The 23,291-nt window shown below is 45.1% G+C and overlaps 1 protein-coding gene across 1 annotated transcript in view; it reads left to right on the top strand.

Annotated features, from left to right (window-relative positions):
• The window catches only part of FAM83B (family with sequence similarity 83 member B), a 215,959-nt gene that overhangs the window by 156,060 nt on the left and 36,608 nt on the right, over positions 1 to 23,291 (top strand). Inside the window, exon 4 of the mRNA XM_069726761.1 lies at positions 10,305 to 10,429. Coding sequence (XP_069582862.1) covers positions 10,305 to 10,429 — 125 coding nt within the window. The remainder of the gene's footprint in view (positions 1 to 10,304; positions 10,430 to 23,291) is intronic.

Genomic DNA, 23,291 nt, shown 5'->3' with positions numbered 1-23,291 from the left:
GTTCTTATTATGTTTTCACTACCATATAATAAATAAAGTAAAATGTCAATTTACCAGGAAAACATATAGACAACAAGGATATTGACCAGTTTATTAATTCAAATTGTGAAGGTCATTCCCAGTATGATGCCTAGTTCCTATGGGAATTGCTTTTTCCATTTGTTATTTTTATGATAGAGTAACGAGAACTTGTCAGTAGGTTCTATTTTAGCTTTTTCCTTGTCTTCTGTATTTTGTGATTAGATTTTCTGAAAAAAAAAACAAGAAGCAAACAAAAAAACAAAACAGATCCTTTTTGATCCCATTCAATTAAAAGAGTACATGAAAATGAATGTGTTTTTGAAGAATGCAGGCAATTATTATTTCACAAATCTCCAGCTTGGAAGAGAAAATAATGCACAGATTTCAGTTTGATTGGCTTTACATACGGGTACTCTTTCTGGGATGTCTCTATACAGCTTGTTTCTTGCTTTTCTATTCACAAAAAAACATAACATCAGATAATAAGAAATTTGCATGCAATATAAAAAATAGTATTGTTATGCACTCTTTGCCTTTATGCCTGCCCAATATCTAATATTTTACATTTTTTGCAATCTTAAAGGTTTTTTTAATTTAAGATTGAATTAAAAAAAAGTGGCCCCCAAATGCTTTTATGTAAATAACTAGTGATAAGCGAGTATGCTCGTTACTCCGGTTCTCCTGAGTATGCTCGTGTAGTCTCTGAGTATTTCGGAGATTTAGTTTGTGTCGCCACAGCTGCATGATTTGCGGCTGCTAGACAGCATGAATACATGTGGGAATTGCCTGTTTGTTAGGGAATTCCCACATGTATTCAGCCTGTCTAACAGCCGCAAATCATGAAGCTGGGTTGACACAAACTAAATCTCCGAACACGCTCAAAATACCAAAATACTCAGAGAACACCTGACCATGCCCGGAAAACCCGATTAACGAGCATACTCGCTCATCTCTACACATAACATAACAAACCAAATTCTGCTGCTTTAGCTTCAGTGTCTTGCCTGCGAAGGTGACATGACATTGACAGTGTGCATCACCAGTATACACAGCTCATACCATCTACTTTGGCAAAACCGCAGAGTTCAACAACTGACTTTAGAAGTGCTAATATAACAATGAGAACAGAGAAGAAAGGGAGAGCCAGCACACAACCAAGGGAAGGTGGGAACCTGTTCGTCTCACATTTTTATGACCTGCATCTATAACTTAATGATTGGCATGGCATCATTTTGAGAAGGGGTTGTCCAGTTAGAACAATGCCTTTAAGATATGATTGGATAGAACAAGTCAAATGTTTAATGTGAGTCTCGGTATTAGCACCTATTTAAATAATTTGGATATTGTCACTTTTCTTAGTTTTTATTTAAGAATAGCGTAAAATGTCTACTGGAAAAGTTACATTTAATGTAGCATGTAAAGAATCATTAAATAGAGTCAGAGACAAAATTCTACATGCTTCACTTTTATATTTCTAAAACAGAACAAACTGGACCCAAGATGGACCTGTTAATAATCAATGAAATCCCTCTGTTTCCATCAGAAATGCAACAGATCCATTTCACACAAGAATTCCACTTGTTCCATATGGAACACATGGAAACCAAAATGTGAATGCAGCCTGATTGATTATATTGGTTACTTTGACAAAGTTTGGCAATTCATGATTTGCAATTAATTTAGCAAACATCTCCTTTTTATGCATAATTTAGGCAAGCAGGAGAATTAGTCTGCACAGTGCATAAAACATAAAAGGTCTTTTACGAACATCCACATAACTCTGCACAAATCGTGACAGTAATTGGAGTCTAAATATTGTGGTGTAACCTTGTCAAATTCTCCTGAGATGTTTTTGTGCTTTTGAAATATAAAGTCGTGTGTTCTACAGTATGACAGTATAGTTTTAGATTTCAGAATTTTCATGTAAGCTACATGTTATTACTATTGAAACACAACCTGTAGTTGACATAACAAAATATGCTGTAAATTGCATTGAATCTCTGATTGTGGGCCCCATTTCAGACTATAGGTTTTTTTTTCGTAATAAATACAAGTGTGTGCCTTTCCAAATCAAGTCCTATCAGTTTAATTAAACACAGCTGGCCTCCAATGAAGGAGTAGAACCATCTCAACCAGGACCACAAGGAAATGGATAGCATGTGACTTAAAGATTAGTGTTTCAGCAAAGGGTCTGAATACTTATGACCATTTGATATTTGTTTTTCTTTTTTATTAAATTTGCAAATGTTTCTACGTTTATGTTTTTTTCAGTCAAGATGGGGTACAAAGTGCACATTAATGTGAAAAAAATGAACTTTTTTGAATTTGCCAAATGGCTGTAATGAAACAAAGAGTGAAAAATTTCCGTGACAGACAGACAGACAAACAGACGGAAGTGACCCTTAGATAATTATATAGTAGATTGTAGCAGAGTAACCAGCGCTCATGGGGTTAGGAGCTTGACCAAACAGTGGTAGATTAGTCCAGAGGTAATCCACACAAAAATTCCAAAGTAGTTAATAGAGAAATACTAAATTCTGCTACTTCTTACATAGCAAAACCTTCAAAGGAAAATAGGGCAATGTTAAATTATCAAAAACATAAATCAGAGTATCAAAAGCAGGTGCTCCATTATTAATAACTATTTACTGCTGACATAAACTGATTCTATCAACCGTGACAAAGGTTTGTGTGAGGGTCTAAGACTTAGAACTTCACTCAAACCTTTGTTACCGATGTCATAGTCAGGTTATATCACCAATGTTTAGTTATTATCAAAGAGGCTGTCCACTATTGAACAACCCCAGTTTAATCAATTTAGGACCCAAATTAAAATATATAAAGTGTTTAGTAACCTCCTTGGAACAGCAGCCCATTGGCGATAGCCTGCACATAGCACAACTCACATCACTCTGGAAACAGCAACACCTACTTCGCTGGAATGGCACCACTGCATCGGGTGAGTATACATTGCTTGTATTTTAATTCTAGTCCTGAGATGATTAACATGAGATTGTTCAGTAATTGACAACCCATTTTACAGAGAACCTGCTTTTTGATACCATGATTTATTTTAATGTTTTTAATGCTGCACATTTTTACATTATTTTCTTTTCTTTGGACTTTAATGACTTACACCCCACTGATGAAGTTGGTTATGATGCCAACATATATACATCTGAGCAGAATGGAGATGGATGCTATGAAATTTAGAGTCTAGTAGGACATAATAGGCTAAGATAATTGGTTCTTCTACAATCTTCTTGATGCCACTTGTGTATTCTGTCTGGGCTACTCTGAAATTTTTGCTGTGGATTACCGTCAAACTACTATACTATCATCTGGTCAAAGTCCACAAGCACTAATACTTTGCTACAAGATTCAACCTATTGCTGAGTAAGTAATATCCCCATGTTCCCTGTTTGTGCTCCAAGATTATGAAATCAAAAGTTGCTGACCCTTAAGGACAAAGAAAATTGCTGCCTGAGGTGATAATTAATCTCTTGGTTTTTCATCCATAAGCTTCATAATAGCTTGAAGTTGGAAGATTGGAATATATGAGTGTCTTATCTATGAATAAGAACCTTCTTGATATATTAAATATCTACTATATAATTGTCTAAGGGTCACTTCCGTCTTTCTGTCTGTCCTTCTGTCTGTCTGTCACGTATATTCATTGGTCGTGGCCTCTGTCTGTCATGGAAATCCAAGTCGCTGATTGGCCGTGGCAAAACGCCCACAACCATTGCCACGACCAATCAGCGGCGGGCACAGTCCACTGGCAAAATGGTCGCTCCTTCTTCCCCGCAGTCAGTGCCCACTCCATACTCCCCTCCAGTCAGCTCTCACACAGGGTTAATGCAGCGTTAATGGACCGCGGTGTAGCGCACTCCGGTTACGCAGCTATTAACCCTGTGTGACCAACTTTTTACTATTGATGCTGCGTATGCAGCATCAATAGTAAAAATATCTAATGTTACAAGTAATAATAATAATAATAAAAAAATGTTATTCTCACCCTCCAACGTCATGGCCTGTTCTCGGCAGTGCAAGTGGCAGGTTCCGATGCCAAGGATGCTATGCGAGAAGGACCTGCCATGATGTCACAGTCATGTGACCGTGACTTCATCACAGGTTCTGCGCCCATACCAACCCAGGGACCGGAAGCTGCCACGTGCACCACACACAGGCGACAGGACTACAAGGGGCCCTCAGAAGGTGAGTATATGTTTATTTTTTATTTTAAGTCTTTTTAACCTGTTACATATGTGGCTGGGCAATATACTACGTGGCTGGGCAATATACTACGTGACTGGCCAATATACTACGTGACTGGGCAGTATATTACGTGTCTGTGCTGTATACTACGTGACTCTGTGCTGTATACTACGTTGCTGTGCAATATACTACGTGGCTGGGCAATATACTATGTGGCTGGGAAATATACTACGTGGCTGGGCAATATACTACGTGACTGGGCAATATACTACGTGACTGAGCAATATACTATGTGGCTGGGCAATATACTACGTGGCTGGGCAATATACTACTTGGCTGGGCAATATACTACGTGACTGGGCAATATACTACGTGACTGAGCAATATACTATGTGGCTGGGCAATATACTATGTGGCTGGGCAATATACTACGTCACTGAGCAATATGCTACATAGCTGGGCAATATAGTACGTCACTGGGAAATATACTACGTGGCTGGGCAATATACTACGTGGCTGGGCAATATACTACGTGGGCTGTGCAATATACTATGTGGACATGCATATTCTAGAATACCCGATGCATTTGAATCGGGCCACCATCTAGTATATATATATATATATATATATATATATATATATATATATACAACAATTATTTAACTCAATTAATTAAAATTGTAAATAAAACAATACTATTCTGCTAAGAAATTATTGCCAGGCATACTTTGCCTGAAAAGTAACCCAAACAGGCAAAAGAATTGATTTATGTGCAGTATGCAGACTATAGACTTGTTCACTGCAGCCTGTGACTCTAGCTATTACAAAACCTACATCTTCCTGCATGCCCAGGCAGCATCAGTTATGTCATGCCGGAAGCTCTAGGTTTCACAACGGCTGTAATGCTACAAGTTGGAGATCGTTATTATAGACCATAATAAACCTGTCCAAAGTATGCTGATATTCTGACAGAATTAAATTCCTGGTGGCTTCTCTGAAATAGAAGAGACTGAATTATTAGCAATATATCACAATTTCTACATATGCAGTATGCATCCCCCACAGGGATGTGTACTACACATGTTTTAAAAATTCAACTCAATCCTATCGAGCTTTAGGGATTGTTATTTCAATGGTAAATACAGTATTAAAGGTTTAAAGGTAAGGTAGTATTAAATATACTAGTTATATGGTAAAATAGGATATGAAAAATACAAATATCTTTATACTGATTGTTTTACTTTCTTATGATGAACAATTCATTGAAAATAAATGTGAATCCTTAATCTCTTCCGTTTACAGTTTATGTAGATTCCTACTAGTGTTATTTTTATTTCATTTTTTACAGGATTGCTAAATCCTCCTGGACCAAAACTCAATTACTCTTTGTTTAAATTGCCTATAACTGCATGTGTCCAAAAAGGTAGCTTTGTCCAAGAAAACCCTTTATTTTATCTAAAACTAGAAACTATAAAAAGATCCTTTTTTAAGTGTATCTAAAATTACTGAGCACATATTATTATTATTATTATTATTATTTATTATTATAGCGCCATTTATTCCATGGCGCTTTACATGTGAGGAGGGGTATACATAATAAAACAAGTACAATAATCTTGAACAATACAAGTCACAACTGGTCTATTTATTAAAAAATAGACAAGAAGCATATTTTAGTAAATAAACCCTAAGTTCTTAGATTCAATTTGCCACTAATATATGCAGAATTAGTTTTACTAAATCATGTTAGGACATTGTAAGGTCATATGTCGTGGACCTAACTTTGATGCGGACTCGAAAACCTAGCCTGCATTTTTCCTGGCAGATAATTACTGATTTAATCAGCCATCATGTGACACTAACCACAGAGGCTGTTGACAGGTTAAATGTCTCCATCAATCTGACAGCAGAATTTAACCCACACTACCAGGTTGGCACATTATGCCTCCTGCTCTTCAGCGCACCAGTGACGTGAAAGTGGGGTGCTGATGGGTTGCCATGACAGTCGGGGGTCTCCTTGTCATGACCATCCGCCTGCGAAACCCAGCATTTAATCCCTTTCTGACATTGAGCGTAACAATACGCCAATGTCAGACATCCTCCCTTTGAGGTGAGCTCCGGTGGTGAGCCCACATCTTTTCCGGTGCATGTCAGCTGTTTTGAACAGCTGACATGTGCTGATAACAGCTGTAATCATGATCCTCCCACAGCTGCTAAGCCATTAATTGCCGCTGTCAAACTCTGACAGCGGTATTTAACACGAGCTTCTGGCAAGCGTGTCAGAAATCCCGCCCATCAGAGACTGTGTCACATGATCACGGGTCGCTGATGGGTTGGCAGGACAACCAGAGGTCTCCAGCAGACCTCTATGGTTGTTACGGCTGGATTGCAATGATCACAACCCTGTGGCGCTCATAGCAAGTCAGAAATTCTACTACATACAAGCGATCTGATCATCCCCTTTATGTAGCAGAGGTGATCGGGTTATGGTAGCTTCTAGTCTCCCATGGAGACTATTGAAGCATGCCAAAAGTTAAAAAAGTGTTAAAAAATGTAAAAAAAATGAAAATAGCATAAAAGTTCAAATCACCCTCCTTTTGCCCCATTCAAAATAAAACAATAATAAAAAAATCAAACATACACATATTTGGTGTCACTGTATTCAGAATTGCCAAATTTATGAATATAAAAAAGAATTAACCCAATTGCTGAACGGCATAATGAGAAGAAAAGTCAAAATGCCAGAATTACGATTTTTTTGGTCGCCACAGTATTGCATTAAAATGCAATAACATGCGATCAAAAGATTGTATCTACACCACAATGGTATAGTTAGAAATGTCAACTCAAGATCACAAAAAATGGGGATGCTACAGGTATCAAAAAATGGCACAATTTTTTTTCCTTAACAAATTTTAACATTTTTCTTTACCACATAATAAAAAACAACCTATACATGTTTTATGTCTATGAACTCAAAATGAACTGGAGAATCGTAATGGTAGGTCAGTTTTAGCATTTAGTGAACGTAGTAAAAAAGCAACACAAAACATAATTGTGGAATTGCACTTTTTTTGCAATTTCACCGCACTTTGAATTTTTTTCCCATTTTCCAGTACACAATGTGTTAAAACCAATGGTGTCGTTCAAAAGTACAATTTGTCCCGCAAAAAAGCAAGCCGTCACATGGCCACATTGACCAAAAAATAAAAGATTTATGTCTCTGTAAAGAAGAGGAGCAAAAAATGAAAATGCAAAAACAAAAATACCTCCAGTCATGAAGGGGTTAAGTAGCATTCATAGGAGATTGTGATTCACTAGTAAAATCGATCAGACAATCGCAGCTTCATGTTCCCTAAGAGGACTAACTAGTTCATACAGTAAATAGTGAGAAAACAATGTTTTTAACCCCTTTTTGACATCTGATGTAATAATCCATCCCTGTGCCCTGGGCCTATTTGACCAGGGACGGATTATTATGTCATCGCGATCACCGCCGGGTGTCAGCTGATTCTGACAGCTGACACCCAGCACTAAGTTCCAGGAGCAGTTACCCACCGCTCCTGGCACTTTAACCCCTTAAATACCGCAATCAAATGCAATCTCAGCATACCGAGAGTCGGCAGAGGGATGACAGCCCCAATGCCTCTGGTTCAGAGACATCGCCGCGTGACGTGGGGTCCCAAAGTTTGCCATGGTGACCCAATGTGGTTATAACATCAGGGTCACCAGAGCTAGGAAAGTTGCTCGATCATGTTCAATACATGATCAGCAACTTCCTCTGTCAGTGCAGAGCTGACAGTTTGCATAATATGGTGATGATGATGCATCCCCATACTATACAAGCAATCAGCCTGCAAAAAACAAGTAAAAAAGTAAAAAAAAGTTAAAAAAAATTTAATAATTGTAAAAATATATAAAAATCAAAAATAATAATAAAAAATAAAAAGATATTGTATCTATAAAAAAAATTGTATGAAAAAAATATAAACAATAAAAGTACATGTTTGGTGTCGCTGCATCTGCAAATAGCCGATCTATCAAACTGTACCACTAGTTAACTCCTTTAGTGAACACCATAAGAAAAAAAGATAAAAAACAAGGCACACAAAAATTATTTATCATCATACTGGCAAAAAATAGAATAAAACACGATCACAAAGATGGATAAAAATAAAAACATGGTACCGCTGAAAACATCATCTTGCTTTGCAAAAATACAGGCCGCCATAGTTTTTCTTGTGTAGAAGCATCGAAGCATAAAATATTATATAAATGAGGTATCGCTGTAATCGGACTGACCAAAAGAATAAAACTGCCTTATCAGTTTTACCATGCACATAACGGCTTATCCCCCCTCAAAAAAATTCCTGAATTGCTTGGTTTTTGTTCATTCTGCCTCCCAAAAATCAGAATAGAAAGTGAGAAAAAATATATCATGAGCCCGAAAATGGTACAAATAAAAATGTCAATTCGTCCCACAAAAAAACAAGCCCTCATATGACTCTGTTGGTCAAAATATGGAAAAATTAGAGCTCTCAAAATATGGTGATATGAAAACTATTTTTTGCAATGAAAAGCATCTTTTAGTGTGTGACAGCAGCCAAGCATAAAAACCCCATATAAATCTAGTATCGCTGTAATCCCTAAAATAATGATTTTGTAAATTTTGGTGGAAATATGAAAAATTGCTGGTCAACTTTTAACCCATATAATTCCTAGCACAAAAAAATGTTGGTTCCAAAATTGTGGTGATGTAAAGTAGACTTGTGGGAAATGATACTTATTAACTATTTTGTGTGACATATCTCTGTGATTTAAGGGCATGAAAGTTCAATTTTGGAAAATTAAAAACATTTCCAAATTTTCGCCAAATTTCCATTTTTTTTTCACTAAAAAAGGAAGTCATACCAAAGAAATTTTACCACTATCATGAAGTATAATATGCCATGAAAAAACATTCTCAGAATCATCGGGATTTGTTAAAGTTTTCCAGAGTGATTACCTCATAAAGTGACAGGTCAAAATTGTAAAAATTAGCATAGTTATTAAGTGCAAACCACCTTCGGGTGTAAAGGGGTTAAAAATCTGAAAAAATAACAAACAAAAGTTCAAATCACCCCATTTTGCCCTATTAAAATATATATTTTTTAAAATTACACATATTTGGTTCTGCTGCATTCGTGCAAGTCCAATCAATCAAATATAAAATAAAATATTCCGATCGGTACATAGCGTCATGAGAAAAAAATCGAAATGCTAAAATTAAGTTTTTCTGTCCTTAACATTGCAATAAGAGGCTATCAAAATGTCATAACTAGAACAAAATATTATTATTCCAAACATATGCTCAGGGAGTAAAACATAAGTACTTACACAGCCCCATATTTCAAAAACCGAAAACGCTATGGGTGTCGGAAAATGGTGACAAAAGTAACATTTTTTTTTACAAATTGAAATTAAAAATGAATAAAAAACTATACATGTTTGGTATCTGCACCATCACATTGACCTGTAGAATGATATTGCCAGGTGAATTTTACTGTACGAGGAACATAGTAAAGAAAAAAATAAATAAATTGTGGAATTGTACGGATTGAAGGCACCTTGAATGTTTTTCCTGCATTCCAGAGTTTACATGATAAAATGTGGCTATGTGGACATAAAAATAAAAAGTTATGGCTCTTGGGAGAAAGGGAGGTAGAAAATAAAATGAAAAAAATTAGAAAGAGAAAATTGCCCGGTCACGAAAACCCTTAAGTGAGAACTCCAATACTTACCTACTTATTTTGCGAAGCCAATGGTTTTTATATATGCGATTTAATACAGAACATGTTCAGAGTGCTTAGATTCTTGGGCTTGATTAATAAATTATTATAAGAGAAAATCTATAAAAAATGCTATAAAATATTCACATATGTCAGTTACAAATTTAGGAAACTGCTTAGGGAAAAGATGTACTGAGTTTCCAATTAACTTTTCTTCTCAAGTTGCAAAGACAGGTAGATTGAGAAATGATTCCTAAACACAATGGAGTGTAATTGATGCTATATTGTTTTACACAGAACATGAGAGTCCGGACGGTCAAAGGACAGGAGTACTTTTCTAAATCAGGAGCAAAATTTTATGGAAAAATGGAACAGAAGTTTCTGCTAGTTGACTGTGAGAAAGTTTTGTATGGCACTTACAGGTAAAATACATTTCCATTCTTTTTATTTATTTTACTCTTGGTGTTAAAGATGAATGAGTAAATAATAATAATAATAGTAATAATAATAAATAATAGCAACCATTATTATTCCTATTTTGTCCGACATTTAAAATATGGGTTTTCCCGCAATTAAAATGTAACAGTCGTTTGAACTTTTATTTCATAGATCAGTTGTACATATAAAAATAATCAACTTTGAAATATATCTTTATTAGCGAAATCTGCTTCTTTCTCCACTAGGACTAATCATTGATTGGCAATATCCACAATTCACAGGTGAAATCTGTATCAATTGAAGACAGACTTTCCCTGAGATCCAGAGGATGATGGATATTCGGGAGAAATCTTGGAGGCGGTTGTGTGAGGAATGAATAAGTGTGGTGGAGAGTAGGAGGTCTTAGGAGTATCGAAGATTGCGTGAGGGAAGATATTGGGAGATTAGTTCAGAGATATAGGGAGGAGACAGGTTGTGGATGGCTTTGTAGATCAGTGTTAGTAGTTTGAGCTGGATTAGTTGGGGAATTAGGAGCCAGTGGAGGGATTTGCAGAGGGGAGAAGCAGGGGAGTAGCGAGGAGAGCAGCAGAGTTGAAGACAGACTGGAGTGGTGCAAGAGAGTTAGCAGGGAGGCCACAGAGGAGGGTGTTGCAGTAGTTGAGGCGGAAGATGATGAGGGCATGCAAAAGAGTTTTAGTAGATTGAGGGCTGAGGAAGGGATGGATTCTGGCAATATTTTTGAGTTGGAGGCGACAGGTGGTGACAAGAGTTTGGACGTGGGGTTTGAAGGACAGGGAGGAGTCGAGAGTTACTCTGGTTCAGTGGATTACAGGTGCGGGAGAGAGCGTGATGTCGTTTACCATAATAGATAGATCATATAGGGAAGATATGCGAGATGGAGGACAGATGATGAGTTTGGTTTTGTCTACATTGAGTTTTAGGAAGCAAGAGGTGAAGAAGGAGGATATGGCTGATAGACACTCTGGGATTCTGGACAGCAGGGAGGTGACATCTGGGCAAGAGAGGTAGATCTGAATGTCGACTGCATACAGTTGGTACAGAAAGCCATAGGACTTTATGAGTTATCCTAGGCCAAAGTTATAGATGGAAAAAAGTAGGAGCCCCAGAACCGAGCCTTGAGAGACACCAACAGAGAGAGGGCGGGATGAGGAGGTATTGTGGGACTGGGAAATGCTAAATGTGCAGTCGGAAAGGTATGAGGCAAGCTCTTTGATGCCAAGGGAAGAAAGAATATGTAGCAGTAGGCAGTGGTTGACTGTGTCGAAGGCAGATGACTGGTCGTGAAGGAGGAGGATGGAGAACTGTCTGTTGGCTTTGGCTGTAAGTCATTTGTAATTTTGGTCAGGCAGTTTTGGTGGAGTGGTGGGGGAGGAAACCAGATTGGAGGATGTCGAGAAGAGAGTTAGATGAGAGGTGGGAGGAAAGTTGAGCATGCCCATGCTGCTCAAGGAGTTTTGAAGCAAATGGGAGCAGTGATATGGGATGATAGCTGGGCATAGCAGTTCGGTCAAGGTTTGTTTTTTTGAGGATGGGTGTGATGGTGTCATGTTTGAAGGCAGAGGAGAAGGTACCAGAAGATAGTGATAGGTTGAAGAGATGGGTTAAGGCTGGAATGAGCGTGTTAGTGAGGTTGGGGAGCAGGTGGGAAGGGATGGGGTCAAGTGCACAGGTGGTGAGGTGTGATTTGGAAAGGAGGTGAGTAAGCTCCCCTTTAGTGATTTTGGAGCGGGAGGTTATTAGGGAAAGGCAGAGATCTGGTATATGGAGTGGTTGGGGTGGAGGAACAGTAAAGGTTTGCATTGTTTGGTTGATCTTATTTTTGAAATAGGTGACAAAGTCCTCGGAAGAGATGAGTGGAGTTGGAGGTGGCAGTGGTGGGCGGAGGAGAGAGTTGAATGTGCTGAACAGATGTTTTGGGTTGTAGGATAATGAAGATACAAGGTTTGTGAAATAGGTCTGTTTAGCAGAGGTGAGGGATAACTTGAAGGCAAGTGTAGCTTTTTTGAAAGAGGTAAAGTTGTCTGGCAGGCGTGTTTTCATCCAATGCCGCTCCGCGACCCTGAATGCTTGTCGAAGTTTTTTGGTGAGATTGTTGTGCCAGGGTTGCCTATGGATTCGTCACACTTTGCCATGCATGATAGGGGCGACTGAGTCTATGGCTGATGTGAGAGAGGTGTTATAGAAAGCGTTGGTGCTGTTCATGTCATGGAGTGAAGATATGGAGGACAGATGTAGAAGAGAGTCAGAGAGTCTGTGAATGTCTAGGTGTGCGTGGTTTCTGCGAGGATGTGCTAGTGGCTGGACAAGGGGGGTGGGTGAGGAGGACAAGGATGAGAAGGTGAATAGATGGTGGCCAGATAGGGGGACGGGAGAGGTTGTGAGGTTAGATATGGAACAGAGGTGGGTGAAGATGAAGTCTTATGTAAACTTTTGAGCACAGCTGTAAATGAAAAAAATGTTGTGGCTTCCAAACAAACATATCCTTCACCTGTCAGTCGTTCTGTCTCATGCCGTAATCCATGTATGGAGAATAATTAGTTTTCAACCTGGACGGTGCCAAGATGCAACTGTCCAGGCTGAGAACCACTGGTAAATGAGCTGCTGCGAGCGCAGAATCAGTGACCAGCGGTTATGTCATCAAGGTTACCTCCAGTCATTGAAGCTGCATTCCCAGCAGAGCTGAACTGCTGTGAGATCCGGTGAGATCCCCACTAGCTCATGGTACCCCTCTATTCTTAATAACCAACCTTTCTGAAGATGACAGCTGAGGGTTGGAGCACCCAGTTGTGAGTTTTGCCAGGCTGGTTATAGAAAATACAGGGGAACCAATGTCATTTTTTTCATTTATTTATTTATTTATTCATAGCTCAGGCGACTTCTGATGAATAACCCCATAAGCAGGCTCATCAAAAAAAGACTAATACCTCTAAAAATACTTTTTTATTAATCAATTGTTAAGGACCGGCGGAACGCACCAAGTATAGATGGTATGAAACTAGGTGCGTTCGCAGTCCGAGGTCCACCGTGCAGGTAAAGACCCTGCTGCTAGTAAGACAGACTATATGGCGGTACTAAGTATACACACATGGGTTAACTTCACCCTGCGTGAAGGAAGCGATCCTGTTGCATCACAGGACCGCAGTACCGCACATAGAGCGTGAGCAAGAAGTCAGCGAACTCAACCCCTACTCAGGATTGAAGTCCGATTAGACACTTGCTGGCACAACACCGCAACTGGGTGTGTAAGGAAACTAATAAATAGAATATAAAGGCACGAGAGTGCGTGTGGTGCCGCACTGACGGACGCCACTAACCACCCAGGCTTGGGTAGGGTAAGCGCAGAGGAAGCGCACGGCGCCGTACTGGCGGACACAGCAACTGGACGCTGTGATGTGTGTTACGTGCAGATGGCTAGTCGGGCGCTAGATAGCTACCATCATCCGCGAGCAGTCAACAACACTAGGGAGGGATACTTAGGAGTAGTGTTGAGCGATACCTTCCGAAATCGGAAAGTATCGGTATCGGATAGGATCGGCCGATATTCAAAAAATATCGGATATCGCCGATACCGATACCCGATCCCAATGCAAGTCAATGGGACCAAAATATCGGAATTAAAATAAACCCTTTCTTGCCTTGTAGGTTCATTCTACATGAAGGAAAACAACTAAGAATAATGCCGGATGTATTTGGGGAGGTGGCGGAGACATTAAAGTCATAGAGGTTTATCCCAATCAAATAGAATAGCATGTTTTTTGTTTTTTTTTAAGACGTTCGGAGTGACAAAGATATTGACTATGTAAATTTTTTTTTTATTTTGTCAGATATTGATGTTTCACTATTCCACGCCCTTCCCCTTCTTTTTTTTCTTTTTTTTTTTCTTTTCCCACACTTTCATCTTCATCATCATCAGCATCTTTGACATCAACTTCTTCTTCACCTTATTCATCTTCTTCTTCATCCTTTACCTTTTTTTTTTTTTTGATTACATTCTTCATATTCATTTTATTCAACTATTATTATTCTTCCAATTCTACATATTCTTTTTATTCCACTGTTATTATTTTTCCTTTTCTACTTCTTCATCATATTCTCATTTGTGACAGGCATTCCCGTAGTTGTTATCTATAAAAGTTGGAAGATTACACCTTCTGTTCTGCCAGTCACAAAAGTTACATTTGTCCGCGTTCAGTTTGGCCTGCAGCATCAGGCTTTATCCAGGGGCACCACGAGGAGGAACGGACTCACCCCCATACACTGCTTAGTCTTCTTCTGCATATAATTTAGATAATATCTTTTGCTCTGATATTAAGTCTTATGCTTAATGTTCTTCTGCTCTTTGTTCTGCAGCCTCTTGTTCTTCTGCTTCTCGGTCTTCCATGTCGTCGTCTCCAGGGTCGTCGTCTCCAGTGTCGTCATCTCCGCCGTCGTCGTCTCAGCCGTCGTCGTCTCCGCCGTCGTCGTCTCCGCCATCGTCGTCGTCGTCATCGGGGTGGTCTTCTGGGTCGTCGTCGTCGTCATCGGGGTGGTCTTCCGGGTCGTCGACTTTAGGGTCTTCAACTTGGAAATGTAGCAGAAGGTACAAGAAGGCTGAGAAAATGCCAAGAACCAGCTGATGGAACTGGAATTCGGATGGCAACCCGAAGGTTCAAGAGCCTATGGAACTACCGAGGACCAGCTGACGTTACTGGAACCCGGTTACTAAGCAGGAGGTGCCCGTGCTAAAAAGCACTACCAAGGACCGCCTGACGTTGGCGGAACTCGGATACCCAGAAGGAGGCACCTAAGCCAAAGGCTCTGCCCGGAACCAGCTGACGGTACTGGAACCAGGATGGGGAGCAGAAGGTACAAGAGCAAAAGACACTGCCGAGAACCAGCTGACGGTACTGGAACCCGGATGGGTAGCCGAAGGTCCAAGAGCCAATGGAACTACCGAGGACCAGCTGACGTTACTGGAACCCGGTTAGTAAGCAGGAGGTACCCGTGCCTGAAAGCACTACCAAGGACCACCTGACGTTGGTAAAACTTGGATACCCAGAAGGAGGCACCTAAGCCAAAGGCTCTGCCCGGAACCAGCTGACGGTACTGGAACCAGGATGGGGAGCAGAAGGTACAAGAGCAAAAGACACTGCCGAGAACCAGCTGACGGTGCTGGAACCAGGTGGTGAACCTGAAGGCCCACAGGAGAGGAGAGAACAGCTAGGCCGCGAGGCAGCCGCAGTTACCGAACCCCAACAGTCCTACAGGGGGAGCTGGGCCTACTGGCACTACAGAACCAGCCTTGACTACCAGTTCACGCAGCCCACATAGGAAGCTCCTAAACTGGAGGCACCCTGGAGTTGGCTAACCCGACCGCACCACGACGGGGCAAGCATAGGCGTCTCAGTGAACTTGACACAACCCGGAAACAGCTGATGGTGCTGAAACCAGGCTTGGCACGAGGGAGTATCTGTAACAAGAACACTGCCGAGAACCAGCTGGCGGTGCTGGAACCCGGATGTGTTGCCCCAGTGTGCAAGAGCCAATGGCACCGAGGACCAGCTGACGGTGCTGGAACCCGGTTACTAAGCTGTAGGTGCCCGCGCTTAAAAGCACTACCAAGGACCGCCTGGCGTTGGCGGAACTCGGATACCCAGGAGGAGGCACCTAAGCCAAAGGCTCGGCCCGGAACCAGCTGACGGTGCTGGAACCAGGTGGTGGACCCGAAGGCCCACAGGAGAGGAGAGAACAGCTAGGCCGCGAGGCAGCCGCAGTTACCGAACCCCAACAGTCCTACAGGGGGAGCTGGGCCTACTGGCACTACAGAACCAGCCTTGACTACCAGTTCACGCAGCCCACATAGGAAGCTCCTAAACTGGAGGCACCCTGGAGTTGGCTAACCCGACCGCACCACGACGGGGCAAGCATAGGCGTCTCAGTGAACTTGACACAACCCGGAAACAGCTGACGGTGCTGAAACCAGGCTTGGCACGAGGGAGTACCTGTGACAAGAACACTGCCGAGAACCAGCTGGCGGTGCTGGAACCCGGATGCGTTGCCCCAGTGTGCAAGAGCCAATGGCACCGAGGACCAGCTGGCGGTGCTGGAACCCGGTTACTAAGCTGTAGGTGCCCGCGCTTAAAAGCACTACCAAGGACCGCCTGGCGTTGGCGGAACTCGGATACCCAGGAGGAGGCACCTAAGCCAAAGGCTCGGCCCGGAACCAGCTAACGGTGCTGGAACCAGGTGGTGGACCTGAAGGCCCACAAGAGAGGAGAGAACAGCTAGGCCGCGAGGCAGCCGCAGTTACCGAACCCCAACAGTCCTACAGGGGGAGCTGGGCCTACTGGCACTGCAGAACCAGCCTTGACTACCAGTTCACGCAGCCCACATAGGAAGCTCCTAAACTGGAGGCACCCTGGAGTTGGCTAACCCGACCGCACCACGACGGGGCAAGCATAGGCGTCTCAGTGAACTTGACACAACCCGGAAACAGCTGACGGTGCTGAAACCAGGCTTGGCACGAGGGAGTACCTGTGACAAGAACACTGCCGAGAACCAGCTGGCGGTGCTGGAACCCGGATGCGTTGCCCCAGTGTGCAAGAGCCAATGGCACCGAGGACCAGCTGGCGGTGCTGGAACCCGGTTACTAAGCTGTAGGTGCCCGCGCTTAAAAGCACTACCAAGGACCGACTGGCGTTGGCGGAACTCGGATACCCAGGAGGAGGCACCTAAGCCAAAGGCTCGGCCTGGAACCAGCTGACGGTGCTGGAACCAGGAGGTGGACCCGAAGGCCCACAGGAGAGGAGAGAACAGCTAGGCCGCGAGGCAGCCGCAGTTACCGAACCCCAACAGTCCTACAGGGGGAGCTGGGCCTACTGGCACTACAGAACCAGCCTTGACTACCAGTTCACGCAGCCCACATAGGAAGCTCCTAAACTGGAGGCACCCTGGAGTTGGCTAACCCGACCGCACCACGACGGGGCAAGCATAGGCATCTCAGTGTACTTGACACAACCCGGAAACAGCTGACGGTGCTGAAACCAGGCTTGGCACGAGGGAGTACCTGTGAGAAGAACACTGCCGAGAACCAGCTGGCGGTGCTGGAACCCAGATGCGTTGCCCCAGTGTGCAAGAGCCAATGGCACCGAGGACCAGCTGGCGGTGCTGGAACCCGGTTACTAAGCTGTAGGTGCCCACGCTTAAAAGCACTACCAAGGACCACCTGGCGTTGGCGGAACTCGGATACCCAGGAGGAGGCACCTAAGCCAAAGGCTCGGCCCAGAACCAGCTGACGGTGCTGGAACCAGGTGGTGGACCCGAAGGCCCACAGGAGAGGAGAGAACAGCTAGGCCGCGAGGCAGCCGCAGTTACCGAACCCCAACAGTCCTACAGGGGGAGCTGGGCCTACTGGCACTACAGAACCAGCCTTGACTACCAGTTCACGCAGCCCACATAGGAAGCTCCTAAACTGGAGGCACCCTGGAGTTGGCTAACCCGACCGCACCACGACGGGGCAAGCATAGGCGTCTCAGTGAACTTGACACAACCCGGAAACAGCTGACGGTGCTGAAACCAGGCTTGGCACGAGGGAGTACCTGTGACAAGAACACTGCCGAGAACCAGCTGGCGGTGCTGGAACCCAGATGCGTTGCCCCAGTGTGCAAGAGCCAATGGCACCGAGGACCAGCTGGCGGTGCTGGAACCCGGTTACTAAGCTGTAGGTGCCCGCGCTTAAATGCACTACCAAGGACCACCTGGCGTTGGCGGAACTCGGATACCCAGGAGGAGGCACCTAAGCCAAAGGCTTGGCCCGGAACCAGCTAACGGTGCTGGAACCAGGTGGTGGACCCGAAGGCCCACAGGAGAGGAGAGAACAGCTAGGCCGCGAGGCAGCCGCAGTTACCGGACCCCAACAGTCCTACAGGGGGAGCTGGGCCTACTGGCACTACAGAACCAGCCTTGACTACCAGTTCACGCAGCCCACATAGGAAGCTCCTAAACTGGAGGCACCCTGGAGTTGGCTAACCCGACCGCACCACGAAGGGGCAAGCATAGGCGTCTCAGTGAACTTGACACAACCCGGAAACAGCTGACGGTGCTGAAACCAGGCTTGGCACGAGGGAGTACCTGTGACAAGAACACTGCTGAGAACCAGCTGGCGGTGCTGGAACCCAGATGCGTTGCCCCAGTGTGCAAGAGCCAATGGCACCGAGGACCAGCTGGCGGTGCTGGAACCCGGTTACTAAGCTGTAGGTGCCCGCGCTTAAAAGCACTACCAAGGACCGACTGGCGTTGGCGGAACTCGGATACCCAGGAGGAGGCACCTAAGCCAAAGGCTCGGCCTGGAACCAGCTGACGGTGCTGGAACCAGGAGGTGGACCCGAAGGCCCACAGGAGAGGAGAGAACAGCTAGGCCGCGAGGCAGCCGCAGTTACCGAACCCCAACAGTCCTACAGGGGGAGCTGGGCCTACTGGCACTACAGAACCAGCCTTGACTACCAGTTCACGCAGCCCACATAGGAAGCTCCTAAACTGGAGGCACCCTGGAGTTGGCTAACCCGACCGCACCACGACGGGGCAAGCATAGGCGTCTCAGTGAACTTGACACAACCCGGAAACAGCTGACGGTGCTGAAACTAGGCTTGGCACGAGGGAGTACCTGTGACAAGAACACTGCCGAGAACCAGCTGGCGGTGCTGGAACCCAGATGCGTTGCCCCAGTGTGCAAGAGCCAATGGCACCGAGGACCAGCTGGCGGTGCTGGAACCCGGTTACTAAGCTGTAGGTGCCCGCGCTTAAAAGCACTACCAAGGACCGCCTGGCGTTGGCGGAACTCGGATACCCAGGAGGAGGCACCTAAGCCAAAGGCTCGGCCCGGAACCAGCTAACGGTGCTGGAACCAGGTGGTGGACCCGGAGGCCCACAGGAGAGGAGAGAACAGCTAGGCCGCGAGGCAGCCGCAGTTACCGAACCCCAACAGTCCTACAGGGGGAGCTGGGCCTACTGGCACTACAGAACCAGCCTTGACTACCAGTTCACGCAGCCCACATAGGAAGCTCCTAAACTGGAGGCACCCTGGAGTTGGCTAACCCGACTGCAACACGACGGGCAAGCATAGGCATCTCAGCGAGTTTGACACAACCCGGAAACAGCTGACGGTGCTGAAACCAGGTTTGGCACGAGGGAGTACCTGTGACAAAAACACTGCCGAGAACCTGCTGGCGGTGCTGGAACCCGGATGCTTTGCCTATCAAACATTGTCTTCCTACAGCCCCAACTAGAGGTGTTGGAGCAAAGGGTAAGCAGGGGGAGCAGAGTGTAGGCCGAAGCCTGCACTGGAGTCAGCTTTGTGTCTGCGTTGCGTTTGCAGGACACTTTGCCGGCTACACAGTGGGGGAACAGCAGGCGGTGCTGAACCCCACTAACACATTGGCTGGTGTTTTTCTCTGTGCAGCTAGCACTTCCGGGCAAAAACTAGCGTTGTTACAGCCCAGGGTCAGCAGGAGGAGGAGAGGAGCAGAGTGTAGGCCGAAGCCTAGTTGAACCAATTTCAAAGTAACCTTTAACCCCCCCTCAGGTGTTGCAAAGTACAAGAGCCACACCTTGTGCAGCATTAATGCTGCACAAGAAAAGGTTGCTCTCTTCATTTTGCTCCTTGCACACGCTGAATAAAACACGTACACTATTTAGCCCATTCTACAGTCATACTGTAGTTGAGGCGTGACTTGTATTTTTAAGGAGACGCAGCATAGGTGTCCCAAATAACGCCTTTGTGCTTGGCGCTGCTTCCTGAGCGTTGTTTTTTGCTGTACAGGAGTCTGCGCTCTTGTGTTATCCCTTGGCAATGCCCTGTTAGCGCTGCCCGTCTTATGACCTCATTTCATGTTGGCCGCTGCGGTTAACGATGGCCATAAATCCCAGACCCACACTGCCTTTTCATAAAGTCACACTGCGGTGCTGGGATTCGTGGCCTTGAGCAGTAAATATTTTCGACGCTCACACACGTCCTTACACCTGCTTCAGACTGGGCGGCCTCTGCTGATCCCTTTTCGCATGCCGCGGCCAGGAGGCCGCACAGTCTGAAGAAGGCGGAAGGAGATGAGTGACGACAGGCGAACATATGCACTGCTCGTGCCCATAAACCACACCCTCGCTGACAAAATAAATAAGACAACGAGGGGCGTTGTTTCACGCAGGGCGGATGCACAGGCGCAGCCAGCTAACCATGATGTCAAAAGACGGGAAGCGCTACCAAGGGGGGTGCTGCGTATAATTACAAAGGAAAGTCACACCTCAAGGACAGTGGAATGGTCTCAATGAGACACATTTTGTACGTGTTGAGTTCCACGTGGGCAAGGAGAAAAAGTCAGCCACCTTGTACAAATGCAGCAGTACTGCTGAACAAGGTGGCTGTTATACATAGAAACACCTGGGGGTGGGGGGCAGGCTCCCTTCAATTTCAGTTCATGTGCCTGCATGGCGTTTGCAGGGCACGTTGCCGGCTACACAGCTGGGGAACAGCTGACGGTGCTGAACCCCACTGACACATTGGGTGGTGTTTTTCACTGTGCAGCTAGCACTTCCAGGCTAAAACTGGCGGTGTTATGAGCCCAGGGTCAGCAGGAGGAGGAGAGGAGCAGAGTGTAGGCCGAAGCCTGCACTGGTGGCAGCTTTTGTTCTGTTGTGCCTGCGTGGCGTTTGCAGGTCACGTTGCCGGCTACACAGCTGGGGAACAGCTGGCGGTGCTGAAACCCACTAACACATTGGCGGGTGTTTTTCTCTGTGCACCTAGCACTTCCAGGCTACAACTGGCGGTGTTGGAGCCCAGGGTCAGCAGGAGGAGGAGAGGAGCAGAGTGTAGGCCGAAGCCTAGTTGAACCAATTTCAAAGGTGACCTTTAACCCCCCTCAGGTGTTGCAAGGTACAAGAGCCACACCTTGTGCAGCATTAATGCTGCACAAGTAAAAGGTTGCTCTACTTAGTTTGCTCCTTGCACACGCTGAATAAAACACGTACACTATTTAGCCCATTATACTGTCAAACAGTAGTGGAGGCGTGACTGGTCTTTTTAAGGAGATGCAGCACAGGTGTCAAAATTTACACCTAGGTGCTGGGCGAGGATTCCTGAGCGTAGTTATTTGCTGTACAGGAGTCTGCGCTCTTGTTATCCCTTGGCCATGCGCTGTGAGCGATGACTGTCTTCTCACCTCATTTCATGTTGGCCGGTGCGGTTAGCGATGGCCATGAAACCCAGACCCGCAGTGTCTTTTAATAAAGTCCCACTGCAGAGCTGGGATTCGTGACCTTGCTCAGTAAATTTTGTCGCCTGTCCCTCATGTCCTTACACCTGCATCAGACTGGGCGGCCTCATCTGATCCCTTCTCGCATGCCGCGGCCATGAGGCCGCACTTTCTGAAGAAGGCAGAAGGAGATGAGTAAAGACAGGCGAAGATATCCACTGCTCGTGCCCATCAATCACACCCTCGCAGTCAAAACAAGCAAGACAATGAGGAGCGTGGTTTCAGGCAGGGCGGACGCACAGCCGCAGCCAGCCAACCAAAGATGTCAGAAGACGGGCAGCGCTAACAAGGGGGGTGCTGCGTGTCATTAAAAAGGAAAGTCACACCTCAGGGACATTGTAATGGTCTGTAATGAGACACATTTTTTCCGTGTTTAATTAAACGTGGGCAAGTAGACAAAGTCAGCCACCTTGTACAAATGCAGCAGTACTGCTGTACAAGGTGGCTGTTATACATAGAAACACCTTGGGGTGAGTGGCAGGGTCCCTTTAATTTCAGTTCATGTGCCTGCGTGGCATTTGCAGGTCACGTTGCCGGCTACACAGCAGGGGAACAGCTGACGGTGCTGAACCCCACTAACACATTGGCTGGTGTTTTTCTCTGTGCAGCTAGCACGTCCGGGCAAAAACTGGCGGTGTTAGAGCCCAGGATCAGCAGGAGGAGGAGAGGAGCAGAGTGTAGGCCGAAGCCTGCACTGGTGGCAGCTTTTGTTCTGTTGTGCCTGCGTGGCGTTTGCAGGTCACGTTGCCGGCTACACAGCTGGGGAACAGCTGGCGGTGCTGAACCCCACTAACACATTGGCGGGTGTTTTTCTCTGTGCAGCTAGCACGTCCGGGCAAAAACTGGCGGTGTTAGAGCCCAGGGTCAGCAGGAGGAGGAGAGGAGCAGAGTGTAGGCCGAAGCCTAATTGAACCAATTTCAAAGGTAACCTTTAACCCCCCTCAGGTGTTGCAAGGTACAAGAGCCACACCTTGTGCATCATTAATGCTGCACAAGTAAAAGGTTGCTCTCTTAATTTTGCTCCTTGCACACGCTGAATAAAACACGTACACTATTTAGCCCATTCTGCTGTAGAACAGTAGTGGAGGCGTGACTTGTCTTTTTAAAGAAAAGCAGCACAGGTGTCGAAAATAACACCTTGGTGCATGGGCGCAGCTTCCTGAGCGTTGTTATTTGCTGTACAGGAGTCTGCGCTCTTGTTATCCCTTGGCCATGTGCTGTGAGCGCTTCCTGTCTTCTGACCTCATTTCATGTCGGCCGTTGCGGTTAGCGATGGACATGAATCCCAGACCCACAGTGTGTTTTCTAAAAATCACACTGCGGTGCTGGGATTCGTGGCCTTGTGCAGTAAATATGTTTGCCGCTCACACATGTCCTTACACCTGCTTCAGACTGGGCGGCCTCATCTGATCCCTTATCGCATGCCGCGGCCATGAGGCCGCACAGTTTGAAGAAGGCGGAAGGAGATGAGTTAAGACAGGCGAACATATGCACTGCACATGCCCATCAATAACACCCTCGCTGCCAAAATATATGAGACAAC

The sequence above is a fragment of the Ranitomeya imitator genome, chromosome 5, assembly GCF_032444005.1.
Source record: "Ranitomeya imitator isolate aRanImi1 chromosome 5, aRanImi1.pri, whole genome shotgun sequence".
Taxonomy (NCBI): Eukaryota; Metazoa; Chordata; class Amphibia; order Anura; family Dendrobatidae; genus Ranitomeya; species Ranitomeya imitator.
This window is presented reverse-complemented; position numbering and strand designations above follow the sequence as displayed.